This window comes from Carettochelys insculpta, chromosome 10 (genome assembly GCF_033958435.1).
Source record: "Carettochelys insculpta isolate YL-2023 chromosome 10, ASM3395843v1, whole genome shotgun sequence".
In the NCBI taxonomy this organism is placed as follows: Eukaryota; Metazoa; Chordata; order Testudines; family Carettochelyidae; genus Carettochelys; species Carettochelys insculpta.
In genome coordinates this window covers 6,951,856-6,976,005 of record NC_134146.1, presented here as the reverse complement: position 1 = coordinate 6,976,005, position 24,150 = coordinate 6,951,856, and the positions used below count along the sequence as shown (strand labels likewise).

At 44.8% G+C, this 24,150-nt stretch overlaps 1 protein-coding gene across 5 annotated transcripts in view; it reads left to right on the top strand.

Moving 5' to 3' along the window:
* SAP130 (Sin3A associated protein 130) overlaps positions 1 to 23,875 on the top strand; it is a 32,903-nt gene extending 9,028 nt beyond the window's left edge. For 2 of the 5 annotated variants that reach the window (XM_075004375.1, XM_075004380.1), the window contains 15 exons: positions 1,078 to 1,202; positions 2,942 to 3,092; positions 4,106 to 4,196; positions 6,240 to 6,344; positions 7,829 to 7,970; positions 8,248 to 8,369; positions 9,716 to 10,018; positions 11,105 to 11,282; positions 14,722 to 14,826; positions 18,030 to 18,391; positions 19,194 to 19,442; positions 19,800 to 19,925; positions 21,450 to 21,553; positions 22,653 to 22,766; positions 22,993 to 23,875. In XM_075004375.1, coding sequence (XP_074860476.1) covers positions 1,078 to 1,202; positions 2,942 to 3,092; positions 4,106 to 4,196; positions 6,240 to 6,344; positions 7,829 to 7,970; positions 8,248 to 8,369; positions 9,716 to 10,018; positions 11,105 to 11,282; positions 14,722 to 14,826; positions 18,030 to 18,391; positions 19,194 to 19,442; positions 19,800 to 19,925; positions 21,450 to 21,553; positions 22,653 to 22,766; positions 22,993 to 23,151 — 2,436 coding nt within the window. In that variant the 3' untranslated portion in view covers positions 23,152 to 23,875. The remainder of the gene's footprint in view (positions 1 to 1,077; positions 1,203 to 2,941; positions 3,093 to 4,105; positions 4,197 to 6,239; positions 6,345 to 7,828; positions 7,971 to 8,247; positions 8,370 to 9,715; positions 10,019 to 11,104; positions 11,283 to 14,721; positions 14,827 to 18,029; positions 18,392 to 19,193; positions 19,443 to 19,799; positions 19,926 to 21,449; positions 21,554 to 22,652; positions 22,767 to 22,992) is intronic. The other 3 variants (XM_075004379.1, XM_075004376.1, XM_075004378.1) reach the window with 3 other exon arrangements.
* The last annotated feature ends 275 nt before the right edge of the window (positions 23,876 to 24,150 follow it).

Genomic DNA, 24,150 nt, shown 5'->3' with positions numbered 1-24,150 from the left:
AAAAATCTGTCAGGGATGGTGATAGGTCCTGCTGCGAGGGCAGAGGAATGGGCTTGATGACCTCTTGAGGTCCCTTCCGTTGCTTTGATATATGATATACTTATGCATTGGGTGCAACATGCAGAAAGCTTTACGGGGTTTTCTTGTAGGCTAATTGAGCTGGAGATGACAGATTTTTATAAAGATAGATTTTTAAACTGTGTACGCACTGCTTGAACTCTGGAGGAGCAAGTCCAGAAAGAGTTAGATTGACTTTGTGGTGTTACTTTATACTCAGACTTTAAATCAGTTTGACTAGGATGGTTTGCTTGACCTGGGAATAGCAAGGAAGAAAGAAATTGAGATGGTGAGAGGCTGCACACTGGTGTGGATGTATTCCACATACACATGAGAAGTATAATGCGCATATTTTCATACAGGTTGGACATCCCTGCTCCGACACCCTGACCAGTCCCGAACAATGGGATTTGCTGTACTAGGGGAGATCCCCTGCCACTGGCCCTCCAGCCCATCGCGGGCCCCGATTCTGGCACAGGCCAGTCCCCATACCACCAGCACCAGCCTTACTGTTGCTGGCTGTGGATTCGCTGCTGCTGGCTATGGCTCCAGCCCCACTGCCATTGGCTTTGACCCCAGCTCTGGCCCCAGCTGGGCTTGTCAGACCACAGATGTTGCCAGACCAGAGAATCTCAGATTTTAGAGGTACAATCTGTATTTATGTCCAACTGTAACCACAGGTACGTAACTCTGTATAGTGCAGAGTGCATTTGGTAGTCATAAATGGAATATGTCAATATTAAGGAAACGTTTTCTAATAGCGTGTAAAAGCTCTGCATCACTGGACCACATTGGGTCTCTTAACAGCATTTGATCGTCAACCGTCTCTGATGCTTCTGCACTGAAAATAAGGCCAGAAATTCTTATGAATTCATGACAGACTTATAAACTGGGGATCAGCCCCACGTGCCAGTATTTTAATACCAAGATCCAGGAAAATTGGCTTTATCAAAGTGATTCCCATTTACTATAACAGTTGCATCCTTGTGCTTTACTTTTATTATTCTGTTGCCTTTACAGTCTCGTCCTCCGGTGACAACTTCAAGTGCTATTCCTCCTGCTGTAATAGCAACAGTCTCCGCCACAAGAGCTCAGTCTCCAGTTATTACTACAACAGCAGCTCATGCTACAGAATCAACTCTTAGGTAAATAGATGAGGAGAGCTCTTGAGGAGCCCTGTGTTTCCTGACATTCACATATACAGTTGTAAGGGAAACGGAGGGTGCTAGTATTCTGGACTCCTGTATATCAGAAGTACTATATGAGGTTTCTCTACTGAGGTCCAATTGATATGGCACATGAGTCAGGAGACATGGGTCCTTTCTTGTGCTCTGCCAGTGACTTGTGTGTCTGTCTTTCGGCACGTTACTTAATGTTTAGACAGTATGCACTTCTGGAGATTCCATCACTTTGTAGTGGGTTCACATTCTGTCACCTAGCGGGTGCCCAAATTGCTGAAGGCAAAATTCCATTATGGCATAAGAAAAAGGGTTTGCATGCCAAACTGGAACCAACATCATTGTAGCCAATGTAGCGATGGTAACGTCCCCCAGTAAGTGGATGCTCTGTGGCATGCTCTTTCCTTCCATTGAGATGTGAGTGAATCTTCTCATGTACCAGTTTATTCATTTGCTAGCATTCTCAGAGTGTTAACTTTTCTCTGAACTCTTGTACACCCAATAATGGAGAAGCAGATGAAAATGGAAAGTGTAAAGACACAAGAAAACAAACATTCAATGTCAGTTAGTGTTTCGCCAAGTCCAAAACGTGGACAATTTCCATCAAATAATCAGGATGTTCCTGGAAAATTGCTTGTGAAGAAAAGAAAATACAATGATTAAACAAAATGTGTCTTTCCATCCTTGTGTGATCAAGGCTACGTCTACACGTGAAGCCTATATCGAAGTAGCCTATTTCGATGTGGCGACATCGAAATAGGCTATTTCGATGAATAACGTCTACACATCCTCCAGGGCTGGCAACGTCGATGTTCAACATCGACGTTGCGCAGCACCACATCGAAATAGGCACAGCGAGGGAACGTCTACACGCCACAGTAGCACACGTTGAAATAAGGGTGCCAGGCACAGCTGCAGACAGGGTCACACGGCGGACTCAACAGCAAGCCGCTCCCTTAAAGGGCCCCTCCCAGACACACTTGCACTAAACACCACAAGATCCACAGAGCCGACAACAAGTTGCAGACCCTGTGCATGCAGCATGAATCCCCCGCTGCAGCAGCAGCAGCCAGAAGCCCTGGGCTAAGGGCTGCTGCACACGGTGACCATAGAGCCCCGCACGGGCTGGAGAGACAGCGTCTCTCAACCCCCCAGCTGATGGCTGCCATGGAGGACCCCCCAATTTCGACGTTGCGGGACGCGGATCGTCTACACGGTTCCTACTTCGACGTCTCGCCGCCTAACGTCGAAGTTAACTTCGAAATAGCGCCCGACACGTGTAGCCACGACGGGCGCTATTTCGAAGTTAGTGCTGCTACTTCGAAGTAGCGTGCACGTGTAGACACAGCTCAAGAGTGTCAAGTGGCGTCTTGGAAGAGAGTCGCCATTTTCATAATGTGATTATATATAATGTGATAATAAATAGCGTGTAATAAAAAACCGGTACATTTCCAGGATCATTGCTGTTACAATTTTTGCTCTGGAAAGGGAGAAAATCCCTGGAAATAGTCATTTTTAGGAGGGGGTTTATGAGATTTTACGCTTTTGTGGAAGGGGTTCACGTTGTCACAATTTCAGAACTACTGATGTAGTGTGTACCCCTCAAAGAGCAGAAGAGACGTATCTGATGTCCACACTCATACTGTGCCTTGTTTAACGCTCTGGATACTAAATAAATGTTGTGTCTATTAATGTTCTTTTCCCAGTCGGCCCACTCTGTCTATCCAGCAGCACCCACCTTCTGCAGCTATTAGTATTCAACGCCCCGCACAGCCGCGGGACACAGCAACTCGGATCACACTGCCATCTCACCCAGCTATAGGAACACCCAAACAGCAGCTCCACACCATGGCTCAGGTAAATCCCGTGAGATGAGACCAAAGTAGTTTCTTCTACAGTTAAGGCACTGAGAAAGCTGTGATTGTTTTGGTTCCAAAGTTATGGACACGGTTGTTCACCTTTGTGGTTTGGTGTGGTAGGTGTGTGTGAGAGCTGGCAGGAGCAAGGGTGCATGTGACACTTGAACTGAGGTGTGTCGCCCTCCCTTCTTGTATGACTAGCTGCTGAGTTGGTAGCAGGGTCTTTCACAGTCGACTAGGGGCGGGATATGCATACTTTTTCCCTCTCCCTCCCATTTCCTCCAGGAAGGAATGGGAGGTCTGAGGTCTTGTGCCCTAGAGCCAGCTCAGGGACCTGTGGAGGTCATGTCTGGGGGCTGGCACCAGCAGGAGACCCCTGTGTATTGGGCACAAGCCCCTGTCTCAACGTAGCTGCCCTCACCAACAGCCACAAAAGGTAAAGGTCATGCAGAAGCTGTGCTGTTCAGCAGGCCTGGTGGATGCAGAACTACCCTTCGGAGGAGTGTGAGGCCAGTGCCACCAAGGCTGAGTGAAAACAGCAGCACTGAGTGCAGAGCTGGAGCAGTGAGTGTGGAGAGCTCCCTAGAGAACTCCACCCAGAGAGCCCCATCCTTCTCTTCATCTGACTTTGATACTGGACTCTCACCTGGTGGTTCAAGTTCCAATGGGACTTGCTGAAATTTAGTCTAGTTGCCTGGCCTTCGTGCAGAGGGAGATCCAAGCAAATTTCAGGCAGTGGCATTGTGAAAAAGTTGTGGTGAGCATTGGAAATTGTGGTTTCCCTGAGGAAATCTTCATCATCCACAATATTTTTTACAACCTTCTCCCATGTTTGTTTGTTTCTTTGAATCACAATATCTTGATAACCCAAAGTGATGAACAGGGTTTAAAGTTAGGCTCGGAACCTCATGCCCTATTCTCTTAGGAGTAGATGCAACGTGATTTTAAAGCAAATAAAATGTGAAATATCTCTGTACATTTCTGTTGACGTGAAACTTTACTTTTCTGTAGAAAACCATTTTTAGTACTGGTACTCCAGTGGCAGCAGCAACAGTGGCACCTATTTTGGCAACCAATACTATTGCCTCAGCAACCACAGCTGGTGAGTATTCCCAGCCCAGTAATGGGAACACAACTTCTCCATGAAGTTGAGATGTGACAAAGAGTGGTTTTAGTTCATTCTCTTTGCTTGGAATCTGGACAGGGGTTGGCAACCTGTGGCTCCGGAGCCTCATGCGGCTCCTTGAGGAGTCGCTTGCAGCTCTGAGCACTGGCTCCTCTGTGGCTCCGGCTGCTGGAATTAAGGTTACCATACATTTCAGTTAACTCTTTGTCCTGCCAGGTCTTTACAAAATCTGAAACTGTTGGGGTTTTTGCTCAGCCCTGCAAACAGTTTCTGCAATCCCTGAGCTTCCTCCCCCCACCCAGCCCCTTGTGTTTGCCTTTGCTCAAGTTACAGCTACTCCAGCTAGTTGTCAGGGATCAAAGTCAGAATCGGAGTGGGTAGGAGCAGAGCTGTGCTTGGAGATAGAAGGAAGGCTCCCCCCTCCCGTTTTGCTTAGGAAAATAAGATCTGTGGGGGAAAGTTCAGGCTGGGAGCTCAACACCTCCAGCTCACAGCCTGTGTGCAGCCCAACTCTGAATGGGACTGCCCATCCAGCCACTGCTCTCTCTGGCATGGTAAACACCCTCCTTTTGGGGGCAGGTTCAGGCTGGGAGCTCAGCCCTTCCAGCTGGCAGCATGTTTGCAGCCGCCAGCCCAGGCATTGCCACTCACTGGCGGTGTAAGCACTCTCCTTGTAGGGGCAGGTTCAGGCTGGGAGCTCAGCCTGTGCAGGCAGAGTGCTTGTAGCTCAGCTGTGAATGGAGCCAGCCAGTCCAGGGTTGGAGAGAAGCAGCTCCCAAGGAGGCTGCTTTGCTACAGTCACTACAAAGAGTTGCCTTGGCCTGATTGCGGTAAAATTACTGTCAGGGTTTTGTACATTGTGCTCAAATTAATTAATACTGAGATTTTCCCAAGCTCTGGACTCGGGAGCAGGAGGGAAGGAAAAAAAGCATTCAGCTTGGATTGCAAAAGGGAGCTCACGTTCACTGGGGGCTATTGGATTTTCTTCCATCTACTTCCCCGGGTCTGTGATGAGCTAAGGCTCAGGGTCTGCCCACCACTCATGGGCTTTCAACTTCCATTCCTGCCCAGGGCTGTAGGTCCCAGCAGCTAGGATGTTTCAAAAGCAAGTTTGCCAGAGACTGCTAGTGGGGATCAGCCAGATGAGTTTTGGTTCATTCTCCCAATATCTCTGTGAGACAGGAATTATTATTAAACCTATTTCACAGATGGGGCAGCTAAGGTTGAGAGAGACCCAGGCCTCACGAGCACTGAAAACCTTGTCTGAAAAACAGGCCTTGGCTAACTCTGTTTTGCTATCAGCGTGCTTTGAAAGCCACTCTGTCTTGGTGTGCCATTTGTGGTCTTCTGCGTATGCTGAACCAATGAAATGCTGGAAAAAGAACTCATCGCCAGATCCCTCAGCTTCTGCTCTAAGCATTAGGCAGGGGGCATGAAATTTCATAATGGAGACACAGTACAATCAGCCTCCCTTCCCGCGGCCTCTGCTGGTTCCTCTCCTTGCCCCTGTCATTGCTAAGGGAGCATGGCAAATAACTTACAGGAAACCTATGCTCGCTTCTGCAGCATTGGACAAGCTGACGGGGTGGTGGGGGGAGGCACTGCTAATTGCAGTGACAAAAAGTGGGGCCCTGACATAAAATATGCTGACCCCTGCTATGCTGTATCCTCCTAAATTGACCCCCTTTGGACCACCAATTGATTTCTGGTACTTACTGCCACTAGGTAGGCCTCATATTGGAGCTAACTATAACTCGGAAAAGGGTTAAATATTTGTATGGATCACATTACAAATCATTATATGTGCCCTGTTCTTAAAATAGGGATGACAAAAAATACAGTTTATTATTTATTAAGGACTGTCTTGTATTCACACACATCATGGCTCTTGAAGTATTGATTTTGTAACCAAATTGGAAAAAGTGGCTGTTCTTACTATTTTGGTTGCAGACCTCTGGATAGGGATATCAGGGTGATGAGGCAGCACAGAAATCTCTAATATTACTTTCTGTCTTTCAGGTTCTGTGTCTCATACCCAAGCTCCTACAAGTACAATTGTCACCATGACAATGCCCTCCCACTCTTCCCATGCCACTGCCGTGACCACCTCAAACATCCCAGTTGGTGAGTGATTTCAGCTTCTGATGGAAGGGGGTATGTGTTATTCACTTGATATCTCTTTACGCATGCCTCTGGGCTGGCCAGTGCCACCTGTATTATTAGGAAATTAAACAAGAGAAATAAGAAAAATCAAGTTGGGCAAGACAAACTACTAGATTTGAAGGGCCATAGTGTATTTTTAATGATGCAGGGATAGTTCTAGAAATGCTTGTTTAGCCTCCTCTGCGTCTTTTTCCAAACAAACTTGAGCCTCCTGGAACTTCATACCAAATAGTATGATGTACTGAGGATAGAGCTGCAAGGGAGATAAAGGTGTCTTTTTCTTAGTGAAGAGATAAGTCCTCCTTCATGATTGCTGCAGGTTTTATTTGGAGCTAGTTGCATCTGACTGTGCGTTCTGAGAATAAGATGCTTAGTCTAGTTTGTCTCTTCACTCGTTATCGTACCATCTAGATGTGGAATGTGGCTGAGACATCTGTTTCCAAAAGTGTTGTTCAGAAGCTCTTAAAATTGCTGCTGCTGACGAAGCAGTGTTGCTAATTTTCAGGTTGGAAAACTATCTCAGGTATTTTGTTTCACAAAGGAACTGTTGTAAAACTAGAACACTAGAAGGTCTGTGTCTTTTACTCTGCTAGCCAGTTTTTCATGAAACCTCTACTGCAGTACCACTTGAGTCTCTGTGCAGAAAGGGAGAATGGTAATACAAGGTCAGGTTTGTCCCTAGGAAACCTCTATCCTGGCTGGAGGCAAACTCAGCTTTTGAGTCAAGTGTAAAATCTTTGATTTGCTTTTGTGGTCAGTGTGCCTTACCAAAACCTAACCTCCAGAACCTATAAGCAATGCCAGTGGTTAGCAAAAATATTATCAGTAAAGGCCAAGCACCAAATTATGTGCATCTTCACCTGCCTGTTCCACACCCTGCATCCCAACTTTCAGTTTCTATAAACAATAAAAGTCTAACCTGTGACCACATTGGATATATGCCATGAGCTAATGTCTGTATTTAACCACTTGTCTGTAGGAAAGGTGATTGTTGTCTTCAAAATCTTCCTGTAGGGCCTCAGAAGGGACGTATGGTCTCCATTCACCACTTGCAACTGAAGCATTCTGTGGTCTTCCTGGGTGTTCTGTCCTTCTCTCTTTTTTCACCATTGGGTCTGATCCTTACATCGGTCCCTGAAGATCTGTACACTCAAGCTGTTGTTGGGGAGAAAAGGGCTGATCATGAAGAATTAAGGTTATTCAGGGATTGAAGCTGCTTAATTGAATATTATGTATGTTAGATGTGTACTTAGAGCCCACATCAGAAATGAATATGAGTTTCCATTCTTTCTCTGATTCTGCCCTGCCCTAGAGAAGTAAAAAGACTTGTTCATTTGTACCGGGAGAAGAAAGTTCAATCACCTGGATTTTGAACTCTCCTTTTCTGCTTCTGCTCTCTTCTCCATTTTGACAGTTAATTGGCTCTTTTTTTCTTCATTGTGCAGCTAAGGTGGTTCCTCAGCAAATCACACACACTTCTCCGCGGATCCAGTCTGATTATACAGCAGAGAGAAGTAATCTCATTCCCATATCTGGACACCGAGCATCTCCAAACCCAGTTGCAATGGAGACAAGAAGTGACAACAGGTAAATGAGAGGGAATTCTTTACATAGAAATAGTGGCAGCTTCTTTGCTAGAGGCTTGTTCCATGCATGAATTGATGTGGTAGCTAACACTTGGAGCATGGCAGCTGGAGTTTCTGAAATATAGGTAGCTGGAACAGATCTCTAGAATTGTTGGGACTAGTTGATACTCCTGCTGAGGGAGGTTACAGAGATTAGAGGGTGGTCTAAACACAGGTTGAAAAGATGAGCACAAGCTGTAATGATCTGTCTGACACTTGCTGTATCTCTGTATCTGCAGGCAGTCGGTGCCAGTCCAATTCCAGTACTTCTTACCAACGTACCCGCCTTCTGCCTACCCTCTGGCTGCGCACACTTACACCCCCATCACCAGCTCTGTGTCCACCATCCGCCAATACCCTGGTAAGGAATTGCTATACAACTGACTTTTAGAGCAGTCTTGGAGCAGGAATAAGAGTATGCCAGGCCTGACTGGTAAGACTGACTAGTGCAGTTCAGGGTGCTGGTTCACAGCAATTCTGCTAAACAAGTTTGGGTGTTTATGCAGACCCAAACCTCCTTGATGGGTGTCCCATCTCCCGTGTTCTGATAAACCAATTACATTTTGTAATAGTTCCATTGCTTTTGTCTTCCATGTGTGCAGTTTGGCCGATAAAGTTGTGGGTCCCCGTAACTGGGAGGTGCTCTGGCCTCTGTCAGTACAGTAACCCCTGTGTTATTTATTGCATTTTACATTTGGTTTTTCTGTTCACTGTTCTTCCAGTTCCAGTTTTCAGTGTGCTTCTGCATTTATGTATTGTTTTGAGGTCCAGGGCTGTAGAGTCCACGGTTTGGGACTGCCAGCCAGCCTCATGGGGTCCAGGATTGCTGGCCAGCCCTGCAGGATTCAGGATCTGGTGCTGCCGCCCAGCCCCACGTCCTAGCGTGATGAGAGCCCAAGACTTCTGGCCTTCCCACCAGGATCCAAGGGCTGCCACAGGGATTGGGGTCTGGGGTCCATGTGGAGGCTGCCAGTTGCCCCACACAGCAGGATCCAGGGACCCTGCCCATCCCTCTGGACAGGAAGCATGGGCATAGGGAGGTCAGTGTGGGAGGGAGGGAGGACACCATGGTTCTCAGAGCCTGCAACCCAGATAATACATGATGGGCTGCATTATGAGAAATAGGTGGAGAAGAGTGTTCCTTCTGATTTTTCCCACATATATGCAATATGGAGGTGATATGTGACACACAGTCTCCTTAGTGGTGCACATAACAAAATTCATGTGGTAGGGGTGCGTTCTAGAAGTTCAGAGTGTGAGAGGGGGATGAGGATTGGCGTGGTGGGGTGTAAGGGCTCCAGCTGGGGGTGCAGCTGCTAATTTTTAAACTTGCGAGTGAAAGAACAACTTGACAATATTCTTTCAAACAGGATGGCTTTATTTATTCCTTCCTCTTGCATCCCACCTTCAGATTGTATTGCATTTAACTTATAATATCTCCTAGCAATAGATAGACATTGTGCATGCAAGATTAAGGCATCTGAATTTGTTATGGCTCTCAGGAGTCTGGAGAGTTATTCAGTGATGGGAAAAATTTTATTCAAATTCTGGTATTTTCAGTTAGGAGCAAGAGGACTGCAGACACTTAAGCAAATTGCTCTGTCTTAAATAAATATCGAGCTAGCATTTAGAACCCCTCATAATGCACCACAGGAGAGTAAAGTCCATTGTGGTGGAAGTAAATAATGCTGATGTTACTGTTTTTAGTTTCAGCTCAGGCCCCCAACTCTGCCATCACAGCTCAAACTGGTGTAGGAGTGGCCTCTACTGTACACCTCAACCCCATGCAGCTGATGACTGTAGATGCATCTCATGCCCGTCACATCCAGGGGATCCAGCCAGCACCCATCAGTGCACAGGGAATCCAGCCAGCACCCATCAGTGCACAGGGAATCCAGCCGGCACCAATTGGAACACAGGGACTCCATCCAGCTGCTCCAATTGGCACACAGGGACTCCAGCCTGCACCAATCAGTGCTCAGCAGCCACAAACAGAAACAAAGACATCAGGTGACTTTAGCTAAATGGGTCATGCTATGCCTGGGTTCAGTTGAAGGGAGTAACTGTGCCTTGAATTGACCTCTGGCTTGTTGATCAACTGGCATATCTTAGCTAGTCAAACTCTGAGAAATAGCCTTTATAGAGTACATTCCTTTGCAAAGCTACAGTGCTCATACAATAGCAGACAACTAATAATCACTGTCTCTGTAAATTTGTGTTTGTTCCATTATTTATGAGGCAAAACTGCATGATCGTGTTGCAAGGAGATTTTAGTGATCAGGTGTGTTACGTTAGTGTTGTCTGATGATGTTATAACTAGAATTGGAAGTACCACTACAGCTGAAGAACTTGATAACCCTTCTGTGCATGTGGATGATGGGCCTCAGGAATGGCTAGCTGCTCTTGCAGATAGGATTTATTGACTATAAATTGCCTGAGTCATGAAACCCCCTAGAGTCACATTTTGAAAAGTGACTACAAAATGCGTTCACCCCCGGACAATTGCAAGGAAATCCCACATGTGAGAAAAACATCAGTCCAGTTACCCTAAAGACTTTCTGAGGAAAAGTCCTCTGGCGTCTCACTCGAGCCACACCCAGAGATGGTTGGGAAGCAAAATGCTGACCAGTACCACTCTCAGCTACCTAGATGTCCTGAATCAGTGGTGCACCGAGATGGCCAAACACACCTGGCAGAAGGTTAGGACACAGCACTAAGAGAGAGACCCTTATTTACAAGCCAAAGACATGAAATTCCTCCGAGCGTCATCATCGTATGCATATAGTGATACTTTCTTCCCTGGCAAGCTGTGCCCCTTCCACTTTTCTTCAAATGCTAGTCTTGCCTAGCAACAGTTGTTATGCAGGTCATAGCTTCCATCTTCCCTAGAGAAAGTTGTTATCAATTGCTTTGTACAGTGGGTTACATTCACTAAGCGCATTGCACTTCAGAAGTAAGCAAGAGAGTAGGGAGCAAGTATATGAATACCTACTTCCCATGAAGTGTTTCTTTTAATAACAGTGCTGCTTTTCCTATCTTCTCTTCGTTCCGTTCTCTGTCTCTCCTTTTCTTTTATGCCCCTTTTATCCTTCTCAGCAGTGGTCTTGGCAGATGGAGCCACTATTGTGGCCAATCCTATTAGCAACACATTCAATGCGCCTCCAGCAGCGACCACAGTGGTACAAACTCACAGTCAGAGTGCCAGTGCCAGTGTACCAGCCCAGGGCTCATCCCCACGCCCAAGCATCCTCCGGAAAAAACCAGCCACAGATGGGTGAGTAGTACTTGGCTTAGCATGTAATTGCTCTTCTGCTCAGTCTAGTCCAGAGGTGCCCAACCTGGAGGCTGTACACAGCCCACCACAGTATTTCTAAAGACCTGCAGCTTTCTGCAATGCAGTCTATTAATGACAGAGTCATTAGTGATTGTCGTCACATTTACATCATTTTAGTTTACGGGAACGTGTAAATAAACAATACTGTATATAAAACCAAGCAAACTAAATACAAATAAAATAAGCTAATTTTAAAATATAAACCAACACAGGTGACTTTAAATCTTATTAAACTATGAAGACTCTGTTTGGGCCACACAATGTTGTAATTAGGTTGATGGCTTCTGTGTAATAAGGTTGGGCACCACTGATGTAGTCCAAGTAGAAGAAACATCTGTGCTTCATTGAGGGTGGAAAGAGTTCTGTAACAAAATAGAACCCATGCATAATGCAAATAAAATGTCCATCTCTCTGAAACATGCATTTTCACCCAGGTGTTTTAGAACAGATGACTCTGTCATGTCTGTGGTCAGTAATCAGATGTATTTTAATGTTTTTAATTAGAAATTCAGTTTTGTATGCCCTGCTCTTCCTGGAAGACTCTATGGACAACTGGGGAAGGAATAAAATTATAATACAGAAATGACATGAAATTGAAAACTTATTAGCAGAGAGGAATGTAGCTTTAACTTAGGCTGTTAGACGTCCTGCTTAATTTAGATGCTTGAATAAATAGGGGAAGAGCTCTTTTAATTCAGTAACCCATTCCTGCCAATGAAGGGCTGCAACAATTTACCTTCAAATTTAAGACTTCCAATGAGTTACTCCAAGATTAGACTTGACATTCCTGATATTTAAATAATGCGCATTGGAACACACAGGGCTTGTCTGCACTTGGCCCCATCTTCAAAGGGGGCATGTTAATCGGGGAGATGGGAGATCACTAATGAAGTGCTGCGGTGAATATATAGCACTTCATTAGGCTAATTCTCCCCGCGGCAACTTGGAAGTGTCAAACTCTGAAATGCTGGCATGCGTGTAGCCGCAGGCACTTCAAAGTGCTCGTGGCTACACAAATGCCAGCACTTTGAAGTTTGACACTTCGAAGTTGCTGTGGGGGAGAATTAGCGTAATGAAGTGCTGCGTATTCACCACAGCACTTCATTAGTGATCTCCCGTCTCCCTGATTAACATCACCTACGAAGTTAGGGCAAGTGTAGACCCAGCCACAATTATAACTAAAGATGTAAAATGACGGGGCCTAAATTAGAAAGATCTTGGAGTCATTGTGGATAGCTCTCCGAAAACATCCACCTAGGGTTTTTGTTGTTGTTGTTACTACTATTGCTGCACATTAATAGAATGTTGGAAATCTTTGGGAAGGGGATAGATAAAACAGAAAATCTCATTGCATCTGTACAAATCTGTGGTCTGACCACATGCAGGTATGTTGGAATTGAGAAAGGATCATAAAAGAAAAAGAAAATTATTAGGGATCTGGATCTGCTTTAATATGAGGAGAGATTGCTATGAGCAGGAGAATTATAAGGCAGAGAAGCTTGGAGTGTGAGTTGGAATTAAAAGTCAATCCCAAGTTCAGACAGCTGAGAGACCCTGGGCCCAGGAATCATGCTAGGACCTAGGCAAAGAGACAGCTAAGATGAGATACAACAGAGGTCTATAAAATTATAACTCAAGCAGAGAAAGTAAAGAAGTGTTATTTTGTTCCTTATAATACAAAATCTAGGAGTCACCAAATGAAATTAATAGGTAGCAAGAAGATCCTCAGTTATGAATGCATTAGGAGTTGAGGTTGCTTGTGACTCTGAAATGTTCGCTGACCAAAGCCTTAGGATTGTCTGTTCCAGAGTTTACAACAGAACATTTATTATTTGTAATTAAAATGCTCCTTTTCCTTTATTTGTAGTAGTTTACATTTAACTAGCTCTGTCCTGTATTTGCTTTTTTTTGTTTCTGCTGCCACCTGATTGCATAGCTCTGGTTCCAAATGAGGTGTGAGGTTGACAGGTCAATTTATATCTCTGAGGATAAGCCTGTCAGTGGTTATTGGCCAAGATGGGCGGAGGCGCTCTGAAGCGTCCCTGCCCTCCGTTGGCTAGAAGCTGGAATGGGTGACAGGGAATGGATCACTTAATGATTACCTGTTCTGTTCATTCCCCAGTATGGCCATTCTTCTGTTTGTGTTTTTTAAACAACATACAAACTTCAGGCTTTTTGAAAATATAAATCATAAACAAAAAAGGGGGATATTCAAGTATTTTATAGTAATAGTACCTTGTGTTTGCCAGACTCACTAGCTTACCAGTATAATGTTATGGTGCCATCTGATGAATGCACACTCAGTCCTCAGGATTCTGCTTTGTAAACTCAAGAGCTGAGAATACTGTTTGTTGAGCCTTGGGACACTAATGAAAAAATGGCTGGCACCAGCCAGTGCTGGTAGATTGCCTATTTTCCACAGTTGGAGGCTTGTGACCTCAACCAAGCCATGGTGACAACGCAAGTTAAAAGTAAAATAGGTAGGGCACCAAAGATCCCTGTGGGGAAGCCTTCAAAATGGGTGAGAAGACATTGATAGCTTAGATTTACTGTTTTGGAGAAATACAGTAAAACCCCAAGATACATGCAACCGATTTGCATGTGTTGTGGGCTAAAACCTAATTCTTGTCACCCTGGACAAGAACGGTTTCATGTCAGGGTGGCTGCAGCTCCTGTCAGTGTCAGCAGCAAGCGTAAGACTGCCGTCCCTGACAGAAGCGGGGAAACTGCTCCTGTCAGGGGCAGCAGCCCTGGTCACTTTTCTGGCTCCAATGAGTGGAGAGGAATTGGGAGCCAGGAAACTGACCAAGGCTGCTGCCCTGGTTAGTTTCCTGGCTCTGCAAAGCAGGGGGAGCCAGGCTGCTGCTTCCTTCCCAGCTCCCTGCCTGGAGCCCAGCTGCCCTGTGCTGGCAGGACCCAAGAAACTGACCAGACCATAAGCAGCAGGAAGATGGTAACAAAGCTGCCCCTTGGTTCCTGGCTCCCCACCACTCTGGGAGCCAGGAAACTGACCAGGCCTGATGGGCCAGTCAGTTTCCTGGGTCCTGCAAGCCCAAGGAGGTGGGAAGCAGGCTGTCTCCCCTCTACTTGCGTGAAAATTTGAGTTATGCAGGAGTTGCTGGAACAAAACCCCCACGGTAACTTGGCAGTTTACTGTAAAACATGAAGCCTTCTTTGAAAACATACTAGCGGAGAATCTTATTTATTAATCTGATCATCATAAACGTACTAATCCATCACCGTGGTAGGAGTGCAATGCAATTAGCACAAGAAGATAAAATCTATTCCATTCCACTCTTTCTTCTGCCTTCTCTGGCGTTCAGGTTTCTAAGGGCAATGTACCTGAACAACAGTAGTTCCAAGCTTCTCTCTCTTCCAGTCTGGCAGTCCGGAAGAGTCTGATTCCCCCTCAGCCTTCTGAAGTAGCTAGTAACCGTGTGGAGAGCTCTATGCGGAGCACATCTGGATCACCCAGACCTGCCGGGTAAGAGATTCATACAGCAAACTATGCATGATAGCATCTACTGTAGAGTGCATCAAAGTCTATGGAAATTAGTTTAATGAAAGAAGGGGCTGTAAAAGATGTCATGTAAACACGTCACAAATTCATTGTGAAGTAAAATAGAATCTTAAATGAATAATTGCATTACATCAGAGTTGTGTTTTTTTAACTGATGCAGTTGTTCTGGGGGTAGGACAAGATCATAATCCCTTAAAAGATCTCATTATCAGATCAATATCTTAAATATCTCCAGTGATGAAGATTCCACAACCTCCCTAGGCAATTTACTCCAATGTGTAACAGTTTTGCCTAATAACAGAGAGGTAGCCATGTTAGGCTGTACTCCAACAAAACAAAGCAGCCGAAATGTAGCACTTTAAAGACTAATAAAATGATTTATTCAGTGATGAGCTTTCGTGGGACAGACCCACTTCTTCAGATCAATTTCATTTCCAATACAGACTGACATTTATAAGTACAGAGGACAAAAAAAAATTGCAATAAAGACTGACAAATCAAATAGGATAGAAGGAAGGGGGTGAGAGGTGGGGGCATGTTAATTGTCCTGTCTGAGATAATTACGAGCATCAAAGGAAGGGAAGCAGTCCTTTGTAATGCACAAGTTAGTTGGATGTCTCTCTTCATACCATGTGTTAATGTGTCGACTTTGAATATGTACTCTAACTCAAATCTCTCCTTCTAATCTGTTGTTAAATTCTCTATGTTCTGGGCACAAATTCTCAGGTCTTTTAACACAGTCGCCCACTCCATTGAAGTGTTCATGGACTGGCTTATGTGTATTGAGTTTCTTGATGTCTGCTCTGTGTCCATTTGTTCTTTGGGGAGGGTTTTGCCCAGTCTGTCCAATGTACATAGTGTCAGGGCATTGTTGGCATATAATAGCATATATAATGTGGCTGGAAGTGCACAAGAATGTGCCTTTGATCTTGTAACTAACGTGGTTAGGTCCGGTGATGTTATCCCCAGAATAAATATGTGGACAAAGTTGGCAGCAGGGTTTGTTGCAGGAAGAGTTCCAGGATTAGTATTACTGTGGTGTAGCCTGTGATTGCTGGTGAGAATCTCTCTCAGGTTAGGAGGTTGTCTATGGGAAAGGACAAGCCTGTCACCTAGAGCCTTCTGGAGTATAGCATCCCGATCCAGAATAGCTTGTAGATTTTTAACAATGCATTGCAGGGGTTTGAGTTGGGGGCTATAGGGTGATGACAAGTGGTGTTACGTTGTTGATCTTTTTGGGCCTATCTCTAAGTAGCTGGTTCTGGGTATTTGTCTGGTCCTGTCAATTTGTTTTTTTACTTCTCCCGGTGGGTAATTCAGTTTTATAAATGCTTGGTAGAGGTCCTGTAGTTTTTGGTGTCTGTCAGTAGGATCAGAGCAGATGCAATTGTATGTAAGGGCTTGACTGTAAATGATGGATCATGTGTTGTGAGCTGAATGGAAGCTGGAAACATATAGGTAAGTGTAGCAGTCAGTGGGTTTCCAGTAGAGGGTGGTATCAATGGGGCCATCAGTGATTTGTAGTGTGGTATCCAGGAAATATATTTCTCATGTGGAATACTCAACGAATAGTAAAATTTCTCAGAGATTTTAAACAACGTGCATCTTACCATCAGCGTTAACTCAACCCTAGTAGCTTTTCCATTTTCTGAAATAAAAAAATAGTCTTCAGTGCAGTCCAAGAACTTATTGGATAGTCTGTGCCTCACTATGTTAGTTTCCCAACATACATTTGGATAGTTAAAGTCCCCCATTGCCACCAAAACCTTCACTTTGGATGATTGTTAGTTGCCTAGAAAAGGCCTCTTCTACCTGGCAGGTGGTCCGTAGTAGACCCCTAGCATAACATCATGCTTGTTTTTCATGTCTTTTCACCTAATGTAAAGACTCTCTCAATGCTTCTGTCTCCTAAGTCCATCTCCCCCTCAATCTAGGTGTGTACATTTTTATAAGGCAACACCTCCTCCCTGTTTTCCCCCACCTATCCTTCCTGAGTCAGTTGTACCCTTCAAGACCAATATTCCAATTGTGTGTATTATTCTACCAAGTCTCTGTAACACCAGCTATGTTGTTGTTGTGTTTGTTTACTAGGACCTAAAGTTTTTCCTTCTTATTACCCATGCTTTTTGCATTTGTATATAGGCATCTAAGATACTGATTTGATTTTGCTTCCCACGTCTGCATAGTCCCTCTTTTTTTCTCTGTTGTAATAGCCCATGTTCCCTCCCATTTCTGGCCCAACTCCCAGGTCTCCATCTTTTTCTTTTATCGGTGGGCTTTGGGCACCTGCCCTCATCAAACCTAGTTTAAAGCCCTCCCCAGAAGCTTAGCCAGTCTGCTTCCACAAATGGTCTTCCTCTTCCTCGAAAGGTGAATCCCCTATCTGCTTAGCGGACCTTGGAAAAGCATCTTCAGTGATACTAAAATCATTTCCATTTAGCTAGCCATTTAACTATCTGTTATCTCCCTGTGAATGGAACTGACTAAAGTGGGTATGATTTATGCTTATAGAAGACAGACTTAGCAATCACCATCAAAATTGCACAACAAAAAAATTCCTAGTATTCTGTCTGAAAGTAAAGCAAAGGTCTTAGAAGCCTGTAAGTCACAATGCCTTGAAAGGAATGCTGAAGAGTGGTCAGACAGAATTTCCTTGCCAATTTATGATACAAGTCAAAGAATGTTTCTTGTCATCTCTTTCAGTCACCTCCCTGCCATAGTTTTTTGGGTTTTTTCTAATGCATGAAATTACTAAATTCCTATGCATTAAATTACTATATACATTATGGGGAGAAAATGATACCAAACCCCATGGGTGCTGAGAATCAGAAAGCACTCCTGGTGAAACAGCACAAGAACTCAGTCTCCTCATCACTTTTGCAATCAGTCCAAAATATCTGGATGTCACTGAGTTAGGGATGAATATTTTGAAGTGAATTTTCTGCTTTTACCTTTCATAAGAAACAAGAAGGACCAGAAAAATCAAAATAAGTGAAAATAAGATTGAAATGGTACTTTCTCCTACAGCATTCCACACAATTGAAGTAAACATCTTGCACTGGAGCAGAAAAAACACATTTTCTGAAGGAGCAAGTGTGATAGAAAGTCATGGCAGCAGCACACAAAATGCTGAGTGGATGAAACTAATGCTAATTTTTATTTTGTAGTGCCAAGCCTAAACCAGAAATCCACGTCTCGATGGCTACTCCAGTCACTGTGTCTATGGAGGCAGTGTCCAATCAAAGCAGCGAGCAGCCCACCATTGCAGTCCCACCTACCTCTCAGCAGCCTCCATCTGCCATTCCAACAATTATTGCAGCAGGTAGTCCACCTTCTCAGCCCACAGCACCTCTGTCAACCATTCCAGGAGCAGTTCCAGCTGCGCCAGCCACTTCTACCACAATTGTACCTGCCCCTCTACCTCCATCAACCATCGGTGGTGCCCTCTCCACAGTACTGGGACCCTCAGCGCCAGAGATAAAAATCAAAGAGGAAGCAGAACCTATGGACATAATGCGACCAGTTTCGGGTAGGCTTCTGATTAAACTAACTGAAGTCACTCCTTTTGGGGGGAGCGAAGGTAAGGACTTCACCAAAGCCTGGATAGCAGTGCAGAATGCAAATCACTGGGTTGCTGTCAGCCTAGCATTAATTAATTCCTAAAGGTTCTCTTGTTCCTGCTTTATTTCAGTGTAAGTCTGGAGTCTACAAGCTAGTTTGAATCTTGTTTTCAGTGACATGAGTGGGTATGAAGTTCTGATGGGCTAGTGTCCTAGTGAAAAGTGGAATGGAAAGTGAAGGTCCTGTTGATTCCTAAGCAAGGAATTTACCTAGATAAATGGTTTTGGGATCAGTTTCTTACTCATAGCAGAGGAGGGCTTTGTAATGCCTGTGACCATGAGCTGTCCATCTTAAATGTCAGAATTTGTGGAGCAGCCTGAATCCCTGACCTTTAAAAATTAAGCCTAGCTCCTTTTGTAATATTTTGTAGAATTTTTGGCTACCTCATATGTCTAGGGAGGAGGAAAGAATGAGGTAACAACTAAGCAATAAAATCTGACTTCAGATCTTACAAAACTGGCAGTAAAATCCTTAAGCATAGATCTCCTTCTCTGTACAGACAACATTTAAGTTTCTTTTCACTGATCAGCTAGTACATTCTGTTCAGTACTCTTCTTTCCCCTAGTAAAATATAATTGTTTTCAGTGTAGGTATCATGATGACAGTCCTTAGATAATATTAGTTTATCACTTTCACACTAGTTTATGGAAAGGTGCTCTCTTTGTGGCTATCAGGCTCTTAAAATGTTTCTCTTCCTGCTTTTATCTTAGCAGTTCCTCCGTTGACTACAAATACCATGTCTCCATCTCTTGCATTGCTGGCCAACAATCTATCAGTGCCCCCAAATGACTTGCCACCCGGTGCCTCCCCAAGGAAGAAGCCCCGGAAGCAGCAACATGTAATCTCCACGGAGGAAGGAGACATGATGGAGACTAATAGCACTGATGATGAGAAATCCACTGCGAAAAGTCTCCTGGTGAAAGCAGAGAAGCGCAAATCTCCACCAAAAGAGTATATAGGTAATGCCATTTCTGATGGTAACTGGTCAAATATCTGCTCTTCTCTTCCCTCCAAATTAGCATCTTTTGTTCCCTGCCTACATCTACAATAATGAGAGGTCAGTTAAACCAGAAACCTGAGTTACAAACTGGTAGTTCACACTTCCATTGTGCTTTTCAAAACATCTGTTTCTCACAGCCTGCATCTCAGTTTCATCACCTGTACAATAGTCAGTCTCATGGAGGAAATTCGCACCAGAGCTGAGTGACTCTCTTTACTTTTTCCTGGTCTTCTACTTAAATCACTGACTCATGCCGGTCACTTCCAGGTGGAATTACAGACATTTTTTCACAGTTCTTCTTCTTGGCTCTTTTTAGATGAAGAAGGTGTGAGGTATGTGCCTGTGCGCCCAAGACCCCCTATCACATTGCTCCGTCACTATCGCAACCCATGGAAAGCCGCCTACCACCACTTCCAGAGATATAGTGATGTCAGAGTGAAAGGTCAGTTCCCTTGTTGTGGGATTTCTGAGAGCCACTGCTGCATTGCATTCTGGAAGAGTTGTCTTATGAGTGTTTGTAGTCCGGTAGACAAACGAGTTAAGTCACTGTAGTATGGTTATTAGAACTTGGTTCCTGACCATAATAATGACCATACCGGGTCAGACCAAAGGTCTGTCTAACCCAGTGTTGACAGCAGCCAGTGCCAGGTGCACCAGAGGGAGTGAGCTGAACAAGTAATCATCAAGTGATCGACCTCTTGTTGCCCATTCCCAGCTTTGACAAATGGAGTCTGCCCAGATACATTCATGGTGTAAGCTAAGGGAAAACATCTATGGTGTTCTCTCTCATCAGATGTCCTGACAGTAGAGGGAGACAGTGACACTTAACAGGTCTGATTCGTGCCTCTTAAGACAAGCCAGTCTATTACAAATGATAGCTGTTGTGGCATGTGTCTGGTGAAAAGTATGGCTGGTTAGCAATAGGAGAAATCTGCTACTGAAAATGTGCTACAAGTAGGTCTGTGCTGCAGCACTCTGAACTGCATGCTTTGCTGATCACGAACGAGACCAGCAGAGTTGAAGCTAAACTACTTTTCTCCTAGTTTCACAATAGCTTAGGCTTGTCAATTAGCAGATGCTTCTGTTTTAGCATCTAACATTAGGGAACTAGAGACTAAAGAGTCCAGGGCTTTTGAGGCATGCATATCTGATTATGCTTGTAGGTGCCGAATAGGCACGTCCATATGAGAAAAGGATTAGTCCCCACATACAGGTTTGAGACAAACCTTCAGTATTCCCACAGAGATCTCTGAGGGCTGCAGTTTCGAGAAAGGAAAAAAATCAAGATACTTTTTCTGTCTATCCTCATGTGCAGTGCATCCCTTTGAATGGGCAGACTGAGGTTGGGCCTCAGGGCATGCATTGAGGAGCCTGGGACACAGAGAGACTTAGGTAGTGGGAGAGGAGGGAGGGTGGAAAGATAGGGAGGTATCCATCTTGGCCTTGGAGACAGATGGGAGGTGAAATCTGTGTAGGCGCCCAAAGCAGCTTCCTCTCCTGCTTGCTGCTCTTCGGGCTCCTGCCCTATAGGAAAACCAACCCTCCCCAAATCCCAGAGTTGCATGAGTTTGCCCCTTCCCTGCTTGAACTCCCTCCACGAGCCAACTCCTTTACCCGGGGCTGAAGGGGTTGGGCAGGAAGTGGAGAAGGACTGGGCTGCCCTGTCTTCCCCTCCCCAGGACTAGAGGAAATATTGTAGAAACATCAACCAGGCCCTGCATTATGTTCATAGTGGGAGCATTAACCCCTAATGTTATCTCATCATCCCACCCCAGTTCTGCTGCCCTTCCCTCCATATATGCGTGAGACTTTCAGGTGTCTGGCATGAGTGGATGTTGCTTTCCAGAACACCAGACCTGCATTCAGCTCTTATTGGAACATGAGGGAGGGAAAGAAATCCTTACAGTATCATAGCTGGCCTATGCTCCTATGTTAGACACACCATATTTGTTTTCTTTAATTTTAGAAGAGAAGAAGGCCATGCTGCAAGAGATTGCCAATCAGAAAGGAGTATCCTGCCGTGCGCAAGGGTGGAAAGTCCATCTCTGCGCAGCACAGTTATTGCAGTTGGTAAGTGTATGGGGCTTACCAGCTAGCTTCCTACCACATGGGGAAAGCAGTATTCCTTTAAGATGATCATGCACTCTTTTGAAAGACTGTTTAGTCTATAGGGGACTGGCCATATGCTCTCCAGCTCTCAGGAATGTGTTGCACGTGGTGGAGGTTTTGATCCAGACATAAGAGCTGATGCATTCAGTTCAGATGCTCTTAACTGGCAACTCCCTCCCGCGATGCACAAGTTTGAAGACACGTCTGTTTGCGATGGTGCTGCTGATATAAGACAGTGCTGCTTCACATTCCTGGCTGTTTCTCCTTTGGGTGGGGGATGAGGTGGGTGTTCTGCATGTTGAGGGAAATAACGGAAGCAGCTCTACATTTCGGAAGCATCAGGGCTGCTGTGGATTCATTTGGAGGATGCAGTTTGTATTGATCTGCATTCTTTTAAAGCAGGGGTCAGGATGCATCTGTGCATTCCAGATGGCACTAGTTAGGGTCTACACTCAGAAGTGGAGCAATCCTGTTATAGGCTGTTAGTACAAAAAACAACATCACTCTACATAAAAGGCTCCACCCCATGGCCATGTCTACACTAGCCAAAAACTTCGAAATGGCCATGCAAATGGCCATTTCGAAGTTTACTAATGAAGCGCTGAAGTACATATTCAGCACCTTATTAGCATGTGCACGGCCGTGGCACTTCAAAATTGCTGTGGCTCACCACTGCACGGCTCGTCCAAACGGTGCTCCTTTTCGAAAGGACCCCGGCTACTTCGAAGTCCCCTTATGCCTATCTGCTCATAGGAGTAAGGAGACTTCGAAGTAGGTGGGGTCCTTTCGAAAAGGAGCCCTGTCTGGATGAGACGCGTCAATTTCGAAGTGCCGTGGCCGCCCGCATGCTAATGAGGTGCTGAATATGTATTTCAGCGCTTCATTAGTAAACTTCGAAATGGGCATTTGCATGGCCATTTCGAAGTTTTTGGCTAGTGTAGATGTATCAACACAAGTAGCTAAGGGACAAGCAGAATAGTCTTGTTTGTGCATATTTTTAGTATGGAGGAACACTGCATTCCAACGACGGGCATTCTCACTAAAGTCTCATGTCTTCTAGACTAACCTGGAGCATGATGTGTATGAGCGCCTAACTGCCCTGCAGGAAGGAATAATCCCCAAGAAAAAGGCAGCAACTGATGACGACTTGCATCGAATAAATGAACTAATACAGGTACATAGGGGACTCAGTGTGTCTATTTTACTACCTTTACTTACAAACTCATTCTGTTGCTGTGTCTGGTGCTGCTGGTACGAACTATGAAGTGGGGAGATGGGGGCACAGGAGGCAGGAATGTTAGCAGTGTATTTCAAATCCCATTATTCAAAGGTGACCAACAGACACGAAAAGCACAGCGTTCTCTCTGTGACAGTGGTGTGTGTGCCTGTGTGTTTTTCAGGGGAATATGCAGAGGTGTAAACTTGTGATGGATCAGATCAGTGAGGCCCGAGACTCCATGCTGAAGGTCTTGGATCACAAGGAGCGTGTTTTGAAGCTCTTAAACAAGAATGGAACTGTCAAGAAAGTGTCCAAATTAAAGCGAAAGGAGAAGGTCTAGAGCCAGAAGAATGAGGACTCTGGAAAGGAGATCATGTACAGAATGGAGTTGTTCAGTCTTTTTTATTTTGGGTTTATTAAGTAGAGCATCTGACTAAAAAGGATGAGTACTAGAGAATGCAGATGGGTGCGTGGAGCCCAGTGATGTGGAAGGGGATTGGCACAGACCCGTCATAATGAACACAGATTTGCATCTCAGGCTCATCGCTTTTAAACTCTTTGCCATCACCTTTGTTTAACCCTCCTGATGTGTCAGTGCCTACTAACTGGTACTCATGTTGCCGTGTGTGTGATGGACATTCCTCTTCGGTTTAGCGGTAACCTGTTTGTGGATTTTGCAGGAGACCTCAAGCATCTGATCTGAAAGTATTGGCTCAGACTGCCATCAACTTTGCAAACTATTGAACATGACATCGTCCCCAGTTACCCTCCCATTGAGTTCTTCTGACTCTCCAGTGTCTGAAGTAGCCTTCGTAAACCAGTGCCATTGCACTACATCTGCCACATTTAGACTCTGTTTTGAAGTCCTAGCTGTCCATTTTTTAAAGAACCATTTCACAGTGATTCTGTAGCATCTGTTGTTTGTGTCCCCGTTTGTGCTCTTGGATATTTGTTTTGAAGTACTTCTCTTCCAACACAGTACTTCTTGTAGCTGGTGTGATGCTGTTAATTGTATTTACCACATACACCCTGAAAACCTTAATAAAGACTTGGAGACTTTTGTACCTGAGCTGTTTGTATATTTTTGTGCTATGGAAAATACTCAACCAATAAGCTTGGAAAGAAACTTATCCTTTAAAAGACTGGAGGAAGGAGGAGCTAGATTTCGAAAAGAGAAATCTACCTCTCTTGCTACTTCCAGGAGAGTCCACTGGAGTTTCAGCCTGTATAGGTACAAGTGTGGTTTTCAGTTTTATCATGAGTTTCCCTGAGCGTTGCCGATCGAGGCCACTTATGACGAGTTATTAGAGTTATTAACTGAGTGACTATGAACAGGACA